Here is a 13,159-nt window from a genome sequence, read left to right as displayed (position 1 = left end):
GGGAGCAATAAAAGGCTGTTATTTCCGCTCGCCCGCTTTATCTAAAACAGCCAGACAAAACAAATGAAAAGGCTTTTGTGGGAAATCTTAATTGTGGCTGGACAGTTGTAAACTCATTAAGGGCCGAATTCCAGACAGTTTGCAGACCCGTCATTTATTACACACTCTTAATGCCGATTCTTTGAAGTCGCCTCCGTCTGCAACAACAGAGGGCGTCCCAGCATCCCCAAATACCGGCTCGGGGAGCAATTAGGGGGCTTTCTGGGCGCCCACCAGAGCCGGTTCCCCGACACTAATTAGAGCTCCTCACCTCTAACTCCGGATTCCTTTTATTATTATTTTTTTAAGGTAAAGGGGAATTATTTTTTGTTGTTGTCCTTCTTCCGCAGTTCTGCACATCTGCAAACATCTCGCCGGCTCCCAAAGATTTTTTTTTTTTTTTGTCTTTAGCCCTGCAGCGTTTTACACCCCATAAATGGTTACAGCAGTCATTTTCTTTTATTGCACTGCATGTCTCTGAATTTTCCTAACAACAACTTCTGTCAAGACCGTAAGCGGGTTCCCTCTTATTTTACTTTAAATAAATACATACATACACGCAGATCTATATGCATGCAAGCATGTGCTCGTGCAAAAACAAGGCTTCCCTTCTTCCCTATATTGGCCAGCACTGCTCAGCGTTGCGCAGAGGTGGGGTGGGATCATGTTATGGAGGATATCCACGCTGAGCAGTAAGATGTCCGCCCCAAACAAGGGTAAATTTCAACCCGCTCACTGACTTGGCTATTTTTCTCTTATTTCTCAGCTCGGTTTGGCTTAGGGTGGCGGGGGAGGGGTGCGTGTGATGAAGGGTGGGTACAGAAATCTTCCACCCGAAAGAGCCCTTCTTTATTTTATGTTATTTGTTTATTTGTTCTATGTATTTTGCCTTCCCGGCTCTAGCCTGCTGCCAGCTCGGCTCTTTCCTTGCGCTAAACCAGCGAGTAAAATCGAGACCATAAATTCAACGATAATTGTCTGTAAAATTTTATATGTGTGTGTCTGTGTATATGTGCATATATAATCCAAGGGGCTAGTAAAATACAACGTATTGTTTTTATTTGCCAAGGGACATTTGAAAAGGGGAAAAAAATCACAAATGTGAACGCAAGGGAAGAGAATAATGGGCGACGCTTTAAATAACATATTTTGCATGGGCAATTATCTCTGGAAGGGGATTTAAAATGGATGCAGGGATAAGGCGAGYCCCTGGACAAAGCTCGTTGAAGCACACTTAGTCCTAGACGTTTTRTCGCAGGCTAATTAAATATCTCAGCTTAAATGTCGCTGTCGCCCTGATTTACATTATTGCCCACACTGAAGAACATCGGACATTTTGGATTGGTCTTGAATACCCCCACTCTGCCCGGATTTTTTTTTAAAATACGCTAATTTCAGAGTATTTGTTCCCTTCGTATCTGAAAGAGCCTCCTTCTTTCATTGCTAAGCACCCGCTTACGAAATTATATCCGGGGGTGGGGGGGACGGGAAGGGGGGACTGGGAAGAGGGACACACGAGCTTTGCCTGCTCTGAGGGAAGCAAATGCACTTAGGACTTAAATCTGCCCAAATTATCGTCTCGACTCTGTGCTTACAGAGCCGTTTGCCTTGGCTCAGAAATAATAATAATAAAAATACTTCCCTCTGCAGCTGCTCTTCCACTGCCAAGCCTGCTGGCTGAGACTCGCAGTGGTTCTGTGCTAGAACCTCTTCTTAATAATTTTAATACATCACAAAATATAAAAGAATCAATATATTTTATTTGGCAAAAGTTAAATATCATTTCAACACAACCATTTGGTCAGTAGGGCATGAGGTAACTATTTCAAAATAGACAGTGTACGTTCTGCAACAACATAACTTCCCAGATTTATTTTTTTTTATAGTCGATACAAATTTACAATAACCAAATGCAGGTTTTCATAGTGTATAATTTATTATCAATAAAATTAACCTTCATTACAATAACCATCAAATTATTTGATTAAAATAAAAACGTAAACGATAGGTAGTTACCTTTTATTTTTCTCACATATACGTATAGCTCCCAAAACTGATAACTGCTCACTGGTGCAAAAACAATATTTAAGCTAATTTGCTTATTTATTTTCTTAATATATAGATTATATATACAATTGACAAAGACAGTACTATATATATCAACTGCGCATACTAAAATGACTTGCTTCGAAATATTTTGAGAACCGTAATTCCTAGACATCCCAGACAAAGTTCCTTTTTTTCTACTTCTTCGTGTTTCAATTGGTGTATATATATATAATATATATTTTTACAATCAAAGGTTWACTGTCTAATTATACAGAAAAGACTTAATACACTACAGAGCTATACTCTATGCCATTTTTATAATAAACAACCTGAGTTCAAATTGAATTCTAGCTTACACAATTACATCCGGTACAGCACCCAAGCACATAAATTGAGTCACAAACATAATTACCACAATAAAACACAGTGTTCAAGTATTAGAGCAGAACTCTCTCTGCCACGCAAAGAGCGAATAAAATTAACTACGTAGACTAAACTACACAGTCCGTAAATAGTTGTGCATTATGAAAAGGTAGTTTTTTGTTTTATTTTTTTTCCTTTTTTTTTTCTTTTTTTTTTTTTCCGCAAGTGAAGAAACAGGTAGATTTATACAAGCCATCTAAACAGCCTATTCGTGCTAATGCCCCCTTTTGCTTTCCTATGAGAAAATTAAAAGTCTTACTGTACCTCTCCTGGCAAACTGGCCTCCATGCTACTGTGACAATCAAGGTACAATCATAACCAGAATTTGCCATGGGGAAGGAAAAAAAAAAAAAAAAGAGAGAGGCCTGGACCCAGACGCATTGTATGGTAGGACTCGAGAGGAGGAATTTTTTTTGTTGTTGTTGATTTTTGTTTTTACTGGTGTTGTTTCTTTTRATATATGCGTTCTCTTTCAAACCCACGTATCGCCATCATTCGTCCTTCGCCCGGTCTTTGTTGATTTTCTTCATTTTCATCCTCCTGTTCTGAAACCAGATTTTCACTTGTCTCTCCGTGAGGTTGAGCAGCCTGGCCACCTCGTATCTACGGTCCCTGGTGAGATACATATTGAACAGAAATTCCTTTTCCAGTTCGAGCGTTTGATGCTTCGTGTAGGGGCACCGCTTTTTCCTGGTGGACCTTGCGTGGAGCCAGTTTGCAGCTGGATTATCTGCAAGGAAAATGAGAGGAGAAGTTCAGGCTCAGGGGAGAGGGCGGGGAGGACGAGGAGGAGAAAACCCCGCAGCTCCGCAGTTCGGTGCGGTGGCGGCATCGCGCCTGCCTATCCCGATATGGGGGGTTGCAACATTCCCCCTCGTGTACCCAGACATCCAGAAAGGTGGGACACAATGGGACCCAAATAGAGACGCGCGRAGAGGTCACGCGCAGCCACACGCGGCGGAGCCCCCGCCGCCCCTCGCTGTAGCTACATATTTTAGTTGTTTGTAGGATGCCATTTTAAATCCCTTTTTGCCTGCTCTGCCTCTCTCGCTTTCTCTCTGCTGCATCTCTTGTCCCTTTCTCTCCCTGCTACACACACGAGCCTCCGGTTATTAGCCGAGGGTGGCCAGCCAGACCAGCAGGCCACTGTTTTTTTTTTTTTTTTTTTTTTTTTTCTCTCCTGAATTTTGACCTTCTGCCGTGTACTCAGAGGCAAGACCCAAGGAGCTGGCGGCTCAGCCTAGGGCTGCCGTAATTAAAGCCTCGCCTGCTCAGGACCTTTATCCCTGCTCAGCTGTCCTGGGGGCATTCAGGTTTGCCCACCGAGGAGAGGGAGGTGGTGTGTGTTGGGGGGTGGTATTTGAGGGTGGATCAAGCCACGGCGATGCTCGATGCCCCAGGACAAACAGCCTTGCCCGAGAGCGGCCACAAATTCCAGCCTCTCAAGGGGCTACCCGAGYCCCCTTTCAGCACAGTCCGCTCACGTCCCACGGAGTTTGCTCGGGGAGGGTGCTGGGGGGACGAGTCTGGGGGTCGCTATTCTTTTTTTTTTTTTTTTTCCCTAAGATGTTGCTGTTTGGCCGGGTGGGTTTTCGCTTCCCTCTCGGCCGGCAGAGCCGGAGCCCTCCCAGCTCCCGATCCAGCAGTCCCCGAGAGACCCCGCGGGCTTTCCCAGCCCCTGCGCGGGGGCCGCCGCAGCCGGCGCGCAACGAGCCCCGCACCTCGGCACCTCCCCGCGGCCGCCGCGGCGCCCTGAAGTCCATTACCCCTGCAGTGCCACTTACTTGGATCAATCTGGGGTTTCTCTCCGTTTGCCTCACTTTCTCCATTGCTTTCAGAGAATGCGCCTTCGTGGCTTTGCTTATCCCTATCAACTGGAGGAGAACCACAAGCATAATCAGACAGAGACAAAGTGTGAGTGTCAAACGTGGTACAGTCACCCCTTCTGGCCGCCAGCGGTTCAGGTTTAATGCCGTAATGCCTGCTGGTAGGTAACCCGGGGAAGGACAAGGAGCCCGGCACAGGCTCAAGCCACGAACGCATGTACCTGCCGTCGGGCGGCGCCTGGTGCTGCGCGTACGGGTGGTAGACGGCGGGGACGCCGCTGGCGCCGGCGGGGCTCCACGGGGGGCCGAAGACGGGCGCTTTGGGCTGGAAGCTGCAGGGAGCCAGCTCGGGGTGCTCGGCGAGCGCCGACGGCCGCGGCGGTGGCGGCGGCGGCGGCGGCAGCGCGGGCGCGTAGCGGGGCGCAGCCAGCTCGTCGCCCTCGGCCACCAGGAAGGAGTCCACGTAGTAAGTGCCGAGGGTGCCCGGGGCCGCCATGGCCGGGGCGCCGGAGCCGCCGCAATTTGGGGCCCGCGCCTCGCCCGCAACTACTCGGTCCCGGGGAACAAGTAGAGTCACTAATAAGTTGGAGGCCGCCCGCGCGCCCATTGGCTGCGCGCGTCACGTGGCGGGCGAGCAGAACAATAAAGTATAAATCAGTCCGCGGGCTATTAATGGGCCAGTGTTTTCCAGCCGTAATTTTTATAGCGAGGCCATATGTTTTTATGCAAAGGGATATTCGAGTTTATGCGGCGGGGGTTTTGTTTTAATTGCGGCCAGCTGAGATTAAAAGATCGCCTTCCGCGCGCCCCCCCAATCCTTGCTCCTCGCCCCCCCCCCCTTTTTTTTTTCCCTAAGCGGACTATTTTATATCATAATTAATCATCCCATCAGTGGGTCGTGTTCCCTGTGAAAAAAAATACAATAAAAAGAATCCTTCTGATCGGAGATCTCCACATAAAATTATACAATAATTGAAGCAATAAAAGAAAAGCAAAATAGCAATTGCAGCATACTGTATTTAAATATAYATTTATTATATTTCATAAGGAGTTATTGTTTCAGGAGCCACAGGGTTGTTATTAAGTCAGTAACTATGAGCGTACTCATTTGCATTGCTGTGTTCCGCAGCAGTAAAAATTTACGAGTGCTTGGAAAGGTTAAATTATACTATTGTGTTTAGTTTGGGAACTAACTGTAAATAATACTGTTCCGCTGAGTTCAGAGCTAACTGGAGCTGCCCAGGAAAAGTCAAATTCAGCATATCCTCTTCCCGAAACGGCTCGGCACTGTCTGCCCTCGCCGGCCCGGCCGGGGGGACGACGACGGGAGCTCCTTTCACCGTGGACTCGGCAAATCCGCACCTTTTTCTTTTCATTACTATTATTATAAACTTAACTTATTTTATTCCGCCGCCGAAGTCGCGGCCGACCCGCGGGTCTTGCGCACCCGACCGCGCTGCCCCGCACGCCGGGAGCGGCAGTGACCGACCCCCCGTTCCCACCCCCCGCCCCGCATCCCCGCGGCCGCCCGTGCCCTTGGCCGGCCCGGCGGCTCCGCGGCGCGGGGCTGCGCGGGCCAGGGCCGCGGAGCGGCGGCTCGGAGCGGAGAAAGGGCGACCGCGCGGATCCAGCCGCCCCGGGCTTAAACATGCGCCAAAGCAGCGCGGGGAAAGCGGGGAGAAAAAAAAAGCGCAGCCTTTGCCCGCTGCCGAAAGGCACCCTGCTTGTCGCGGTGGCTATAAAAAGGGCGCTCGCTTGTGCCGCTTATGCCGCATCCCGGTGAATTAAATTTATGTGCAAATGTAATTATTTGTTTGCTGGCACGTCCTTTGCCTCCAGGACGCAGAGCAGCCGCATGAGGAGCCCAGCGGAGGGTTACAGCCCTCTGCAGCAGGAGGGGAGGGCGCGCGGGGGAAAGTAAGAGGCGGCCAGATGCAAGTCCAGTGCTATGGATTGAAGCGGTCGCTGGACATTTTGCAAATATGACTGTGGACTTCGGGGTTTTCTGCGGCCGACGTGCACGCTGTTTATTGCCTGTTGTTTGCGAAGAAGTGTGGTCAATGGGATGCAGTGGGGAAGAAATCCTCCGTAAGAGGCTCAATTTACTCGAAAGATTTTTGGTTGTTGTTGAAAATAGACCCCAACAAATGGTAGGGACGCCGGGCTAATAATTAAAATCACGTGTAAATATTGTGCATGCAAAAGTGTGGTTCTAATTAGTTTTACAGCGCTATGTGGGCTGTCTCTCTCTGTCTGCCGCTCTCTCTCCCCCTCTCTCCTTCTCTCTTGCTTTTTCTTTTAATGTCTTCCCAACAGTTTAATCAGAAATCTTTCAGACATCCTATATTAACAACCCTCCCTCTCCCCGTTCTGGATTGTAAAGGCCCATAATGAAACTATTATCCCCCCTTGCAGTTAAAAAAAATAAGGAACAAGGTTTTCACAAACAAGTAGCCCATTATTTTCTAACAATTTAAAACATGCAAATAAGTATCTCCTCGACTGTTTTTTTTTTTTTTTTTGCCTTTGTAAGGACACGTCGTAGTAGGAAAAAAATGTATTTCTTTCCTGGAAAGACGGAACTCCACGTCATTTGTATTTATTATTAAGAGTCAGCTGTGGTGAAATGTGATTGTAGAACTTCCTTTTTCCATTCAGAAAAAAAAATAATCTTAGCTGCAGGAGTCCTGGATGTTTATATTCGAATTTGGGTTCTCAACTTGCAGTGGGTTTCATTTTTTGGTTCCTCACCAAAAATAATAGCAAATGAATAACAATAACAATAACATTTAAAAGAACGTGTCTGGATTTTTATTTCTCTCTATTTTTTTTTTTCACTGCCAGCATGCGTCGGGAGGGGRGGTACAGAAAGGAAGAGTTAAAATTTAGCAAATAACTGTGGACATTTTTCACGCGGTCAAGATTTTGATAATATCACCCGATCTTTCGCCGCTCTTCCAGTCCTTTTACAGCGAGTTTTTCTGAAGTGTATTCTACATGCGGGCCCCGCGACTCATGAAAGCGACATTAGCCTCGTACAATCCGCGTTTCTAACTGTTTAAGGATCACGATGAGTTACACAGATGCAACAGACCACAAGCAGGAAAAAAAAAAAAAAAAAAAAAAAAAAAGTTCAAGTCAAATTGCAATGTGAGCTTGGAATAGCCAGGAATGAAGCCCTCTCTCGGCGATCCTGGCTAAATAAAAATCCTCCCTGACCTCCATCCCGGCATAATCAAATTAGGAAAGCTGCAGTCCCGGTGGCATTTATTCTCCACTGCAACAGGAAGGATGTCGTCTTTGGGAAGTAAGGGGCATCAGTAAGTGCTATTTCATTAGCAGAGCGAGTACACAGGCTAGGGGCTTTAGGGGGGGTTCTGCAGCTTTTGCGATCTCTATTGAACTGGAAGTTCAGGATCGCCTTTTTTTTCTCTCTCGTCTCTCTCTATTTTTTTTTTTTTTTTCTTTTTCGGGGTCTCTTGACATGGCAAACGGCCTCATACCGCCTCGTCCGTTCTGCAGGTACACAGAGATGTTTTGGCACCGACGTCAGGAGGAAAAAAAAAAGATTCAGGTTTTGAGGGATGCGGTTCAAAATCCGCGTGACATGATTCAAATGGAAAACACAGCACAGAGGCAAACCTGCGTGCAAGGGCTATCCAGGAAGACATGTACACACATATACCATTAATATACTCCCTATATGTACACAGACAAAGCAGATACGCCCGTCAGACGCGCAGTGTATGGTGAGGCAGACGCAAGGCAAAGATCTGCTTCTGCTCCGGGCAAGGCATCCCTTTCTACAAGGACCCAGTTAGGGCACCAGTTAAACTCCACTTTCCAGACTGCTCCGAGTTCCTGCAGCTCGGCTGCGAGTTTGTAGAAAAACACATCTTTTGGAAGAGGAAAATATCATCGAAAAAAAGAAAAAGATAAAAACACACAAAAATGTGTTTTTTTTTTTCCATGCTATTTTTCTATTACATATAATTTTTCTGCCTTGTATACAAGCATGGAGCCCCCCGCCGGCWTCCCCCATCCCTGCCAGGCGGGCGCGGTGCCGCTGGCGCGGCGGGCGAGAGGAGCCGGGGGCCGCTCGGGCTCCGGGGCGCGCGGCGGACACAAAGGCGGCGGCGGCGGTGGCGGGCCCGGAGAGGTCGCTGTTGCCCGTTCCGCGGCGGCGGAGCGCGGCCCGCGGGCGCGCAGCGGTCGTGATCGTCACCGAGGCCTTGCGGGCCGCGGCCGCCGAGCGCGGGGCGCCCCGTCGGAGCGGGACCCGCGGGCGGGCGGGCCCGCAGCCACCGAGCGAGCTCCGCGATGGGGAGGAGGAGAGCGAGGGCAACGYGCACGGCCAAGCACGAGGCCTGGCCGCGCAGGTGCCCGCCGTGACGCACACTTGATCTCGCTGCCCGCACCAGGCAGCAGAGAACCTCAGTTATTATTTTTTTCCTTAATAAATCCACACAAAGATAACAAATAAAACATCCCCCCACTGCCCTCAACCACCGCCCCCACCGGAGCTCGACCCACACGGAGCAGAATGCCAAAACGCACCTGACCTTGAATGCAGCCCGCAAGAGATATTAAAATCCCATAAGCAGGCAAGGATTCGCTAGGTGCTATCTAACCTTGAAGAACTTGTCAAGCTTCCCCTTCTGAGGAATCACAGGAGCCTCCGTTGCAGATGGGAAGCAGTGGCATTGGGACTTGACGCCTAGAGATAACTTCAGTGTTAAGATTTCTTCGGGCACAAAGGACCCTCGCCCCAAGCATACCTGGTGATGATATCAGCTGAAGTAATTAAGGCAGTTTCGTGCTGTAGAGAGAAAGCTGGAGCCCCAACAACATGAAACTACCTAAACCACAGAGCAGTTCGCAGGCGCTAATTATTACTTTCCCCATAGCCGTGGTCTTTAACGCAAGGATCCCGCTACGAAAATAAAACCAGAAACGTGACTAAAACAAACCTGCCGCCCGCCCGCGCAGCCCGCGCGCTCCCCTCGCACCCCCCAGCCAGCCCTGCTGCATTAATGAAAACAAGAGAAATATCCTCATAACCTCCCCTACGGGCAGCCCTCGCCTCTCCATGCRGACGCAAACGGGAAGAAAAGGCCGTGCACGACAATGTTACATCATAAAAAGCTAACGGCTCCCAATAAGCCCGGGTTCAAAGTCTATCCCCCCTCCTCCTCCTCCTCCTCCCAGCGCACACATAGCCTGGAAGAAAGCATTAGCTGTCGCTCTTATCCCAGCCCTCGTTTTGCCTTCCCTTTGTGCACGACCCCGCTAGATAAACATGCAGCAAAGAAGGGAGGGAGGATGCAAAAAGCAGCATTGGTTAAATAAGCTCGTCCTCATGCAGCCAGGTAGGGGTACACAGCCTTGTCTGAGGGGGTTGCAAGCGGTCCGGTGGCAGCAGGGAGAGTKCGGTCCCCCCTGCCCATGTGCTCACCTTCACAGATTCTTCTGAGCCCTGAGATAAAGCTGGATTTTTTATTTCTCATTGTCCTTTGGAGTTAAAGATCTCCACACACTTGTAGGTGTTTGATTAAAAAAAAAAAAAAAAAAAAAAAGGGTTCCCTACCCTCACGAAATAGTAATTTGCTTCCTCAGTCCATGCAGCTCCTCAGTCAACTGAAACCACTCGTTCAAGACAGCAACAATCCAGATATACTAGCAAGTCATAAAACTGAACAAAAGCCGACAAACCTTAGAGCACCATCGCTATATGGCCCAGACAAATTACGACCGTCTAGGTAATATTTAAATAGATTCCTAAAGTAATTGCAGGGGGTTTAGGCAACTATTCCTGTTGTAAAAGTTCTCGAAGACATAAAGTAGAACCTGAGGATAAACAGTCACAAAAAGAGGTAAAATTAAAAGGATTCATTCCACGTTTTTATTCTTCTATGAGAACATAAACATCGTCTTTTTTTCACGCACAGCAGCATTACAATATTAATTTATTCCGATTTAAGGTAAGAACTAGATATAGCTAGAACTAACATTTATAATAACGATAGAATGCATTTGCTTAAAACAGTATCGGCATTTTCATAATAATAGACATTTATACATATCTGTATTTATATTTTTTCCCCTTCTTTCTTTTTTTCTTTTTTCTTTTTCTTTTTTTTTCATTTTTTTTCTCTTTCTTTCTTTTCTTCTTTCCTTCTTTCTTTCTACCTATATATTTGATCCTTTAATACATGTAACTTCACAGTATAATGGAAGACGAACATATTCTCCCCCGCTATCTTAGACTCTGGCTCAGAAAGTCCTTCTGATGTTCAGGATAGACACTTTTGAATGAAATTTGTGAGGATTTTTTTTTTCTATAGAGGGGAATGTTGTGTGCTTGTCCTGTGTTACCTTCGGTAACATTATTTATAGACAAAAATTCACTAATTCCACATATGTAAGCAAAACCACGTTAAGTGAATATCTACAACCAGAAAGAGAAAATTTCAGAGGTAAGTGTCATAATTTAGTCCATAAGAAACACGAACTCTTTCATACCTTTAAAGAGAAGAGATTTCATTTTCCTGGCCAAATTTACAGCTGTATTATTGACTTTTAAGGTRAAGGGGGGGAAATGCTCCTAACACCAGTGCCCATGAAGCCCTTTTAAAGCACGACTGCACATCATTACTGTAAATCCCGTTTTTCGAAGGAAAAAGAGGGGAGGGAGGAGAAAAGGGAAACAGAGAGGGGAAAGCTGAGTGCTCAATATATGGAAATATGGCAAGACTTAAATTATTCACTCCGAGGGTACATACAGTCCAAGTTACATCACCTATAATTTAAAGGAATGTGCTTTTAACTGAACCTGTTTACTTTTCAGAGGGATATAGAGTGGAATGATATTTGCAGCTTTTGAAATAATATTTCTTTGTTTGTAGGAAAAAAAATAAAAAAGCATAATTCAGAGCCGGGAAATCTAAAGGAATGAGGCAAGTTCATACATGGCATTTTGTGAATTAGCACGGTTCACCCTCACTCCCACCTTGCCCAGAAACAGCTATAAAGAGGCTAAGGACATACTGAGAACGTCTAAAATAGTTAATCCATACAGGTGCAGATGTCTACAGCCTAGGAAAATGATACTGGCTCTTTAAACCATAAAGATGTGTTTATAGGTTCATCAAGAGAAATTAAAGTTGGCTGTGAGCTCCCGAATTCTATTCTCTCTGTTCATTTTCTTCAGTTTCATTCTGCGGTTCTGAAACCAGATTTTAACTTGTCTGTCTGTGAGGTGGACTGTGCGGCTGATCTCTAGGCGACGCTCACGAGTCAGGTACATATTGAACAGAAACTCCTTTTCCAGCTCGAGAGTTTGATGCTTGGTATAGGGGCACCGTTTCTTTCGGCCACTTTTTGCGGTTAGCCAGTTTGCTGCATTTTCTCCTTTTGAATTGCCTAGTTTTAAGAAAGTAAAAGAGGGACATTACCAGCGGGTAGGAGGCCAGGAACTGGGAAGGGAGAGGTGGGGAAGAGCGTGTGAGCAGGGGCTGCTCGAGATGCGGCCCCGGGCGCAGCTTAAGCGTAGGGAGGCCGCGTAGGGGGGAACCTCGTTTCCCTGAGCCTAAAACAGCTCCGAAAAGCCGAGAAACCGCTGAGAGGGGGAAAAAAAAAAAAAAAAAAAAAAAAAAAAAAAAAAAGAAAAAGAAAAAAAAAGGCTGCTTTTGACCCAAAATTCTAGGAAAAGGTGTCTGGTGTGCAGCTCATCTCGGCCCCCCAAAACAGCCATTTGCCGGTCCCCTCTTCAGCCTACACTTCTGGGAGCGGCCTAGTGGCTACTCTGGGGGCATTTTCCCCTTCGCCTCCTCCAAGCACCTGTTTCCAAAAAGAAAAAGCAAAACTTGCGGATCTGAGCTCCCTAAGTGTGCTCCAGTGGCACAAAACAGGGTGAGCTGCGGAGCCGGAGCCTTCCTGCCTCTAGTCCCTGCCTTCCCGCAGAGCTTCCTCCTGCCTCCCTGCTTCCAAACGATTTCATGGAGGAAAAGAAATAAAACAAAAAAAAATCTCAAAAATTCCCCTTTGCAGCAGATTTCTTCCTATTATTGAAAGCGGATGGGAATGAATAATACCGATCCCTCGAAGACTCAGAATGGTTCGTGATGTTGGGGCTGATTCTCTAGTTGCTTTCTACTTGCTTTTTGTTCCCCCCAAATTATTTTTCAACGGGAGGCCTGAAGGAATAACAGGGCGTCTGAAATGCTGCAGAAAGAAAGCACCTGAAAAGCCTGTAGCCCAGGGAAAGGGAGTTCCTTTCTCCTTTCTGCCATGAGGATCAGGAAGGGAAATAAATAGGCAAATGAATAAATAACAACCCTGTTATCCAGTGTAGACGCTGAAGGATATTCGTGGTGCATTCATCAGTCTAATTTGATAGCAGTTCATAGATGGCACATTTCAGCGCGGCTGTTATTCCGAAAAGCATTCTGGATCGTAAAATATAACTTACCGCGTTAATAGGTTTATTTATTGGCACTGCCTATTGCTTATTTTGGATGCTTTACAAACATCTCTGTTATCTGGTAGGCACCTTCACATCACTGGGGAAAGATTGATCTTGTTTTCCTATACGTTTAAGCCGCATGCAGGCTAAAGTTGCCCAGAGCGATGGCTCCGAGGGTTTTTAACTATAGGATGGACATTAATTTTTACTGCAACCCTATGCCCGAATATTACAAAGTTCAGAAGGTCAGTCTGAGCAGCGCTTCTTGGCAGCCCCACAGGGCTGCTGGGATCCTCCTTTTGCACTGTGATGCCACTATGATCCTCAATTGCTTTTTTTCTCTCTCTCTTTTTTTTTT

General features: G+C 46.8%; 2 protein-coding genes across 2 annotated transcripts in view; both read right to left on the bottom strand.

Moving 5' to 3' along the window:
* Positions 1-2,857: 2,857 nt before the first annotated feature.
* Positions 2,858-4,833, bottom strand: HOXA9 (homeobox A9). Its single transcript, XM_026033350.1, has 2 exons — positions 4,296-4,833; positions 2,858-3,241 (listed from the first exon to the last, which is right to left on the bottom strand). Exons 1-2 carry the CDS (start codon positions 4,831-4,833, stop codon positions 3,003-3,005), a joined length of 777 nt encoding a protein of 258 aa, XP_025889135.1. The 3' UTR covers positions 2,858-3,002.
* A 6,419-nt stretch (positions 4,834-11,252) lies between these two features.
* The window catches only part of HOXA10 (homeobox A10), a 2,799-nt gene continuing 892 nt past the window's right edge, over positions 11,253-13,159 (bottom strand). The window contains exons 2-3 of the mRNA XM_026033355.1: positions 12,578-12,621; positions 11,253-11,759 (exon numbers count right to left, since the gene is read on the bottom strand). Of these exons, the coding sequence (XP_025889140.1) occupies positions 11,485-11,759; positions 12,578-12,621 (319 nt within the window). The 3' untranslated portion in view covers positions 11,253-11,484. The remainder of the gene's footprint in view (positions 11,760-12,577; positions 12,622-13,159) is intronic.

The sequence above is a fragment of the Nothoprocta perdicaria genome, unplaced genomic scaffold, assembly GCF_003342845.1.
Source record: "Nothoprocta perdicaria isolate Ctin4 unplaced genomic scaffold, notPer1 scaffold_128, whole genome shotgun sequence".
NCBI classification, from domain to species: Eukaryota; Metazoa; Chordata; class Aves; order Tinamiformes; family Tinamidae; genus Nothoprocta; species Nothoprocta perdicaria.
The sequence above is the reverse complement of the archived record's forward strand: the minus strand, read 5'-3'. Positions and strand labels throughout refer to the sequence as shown.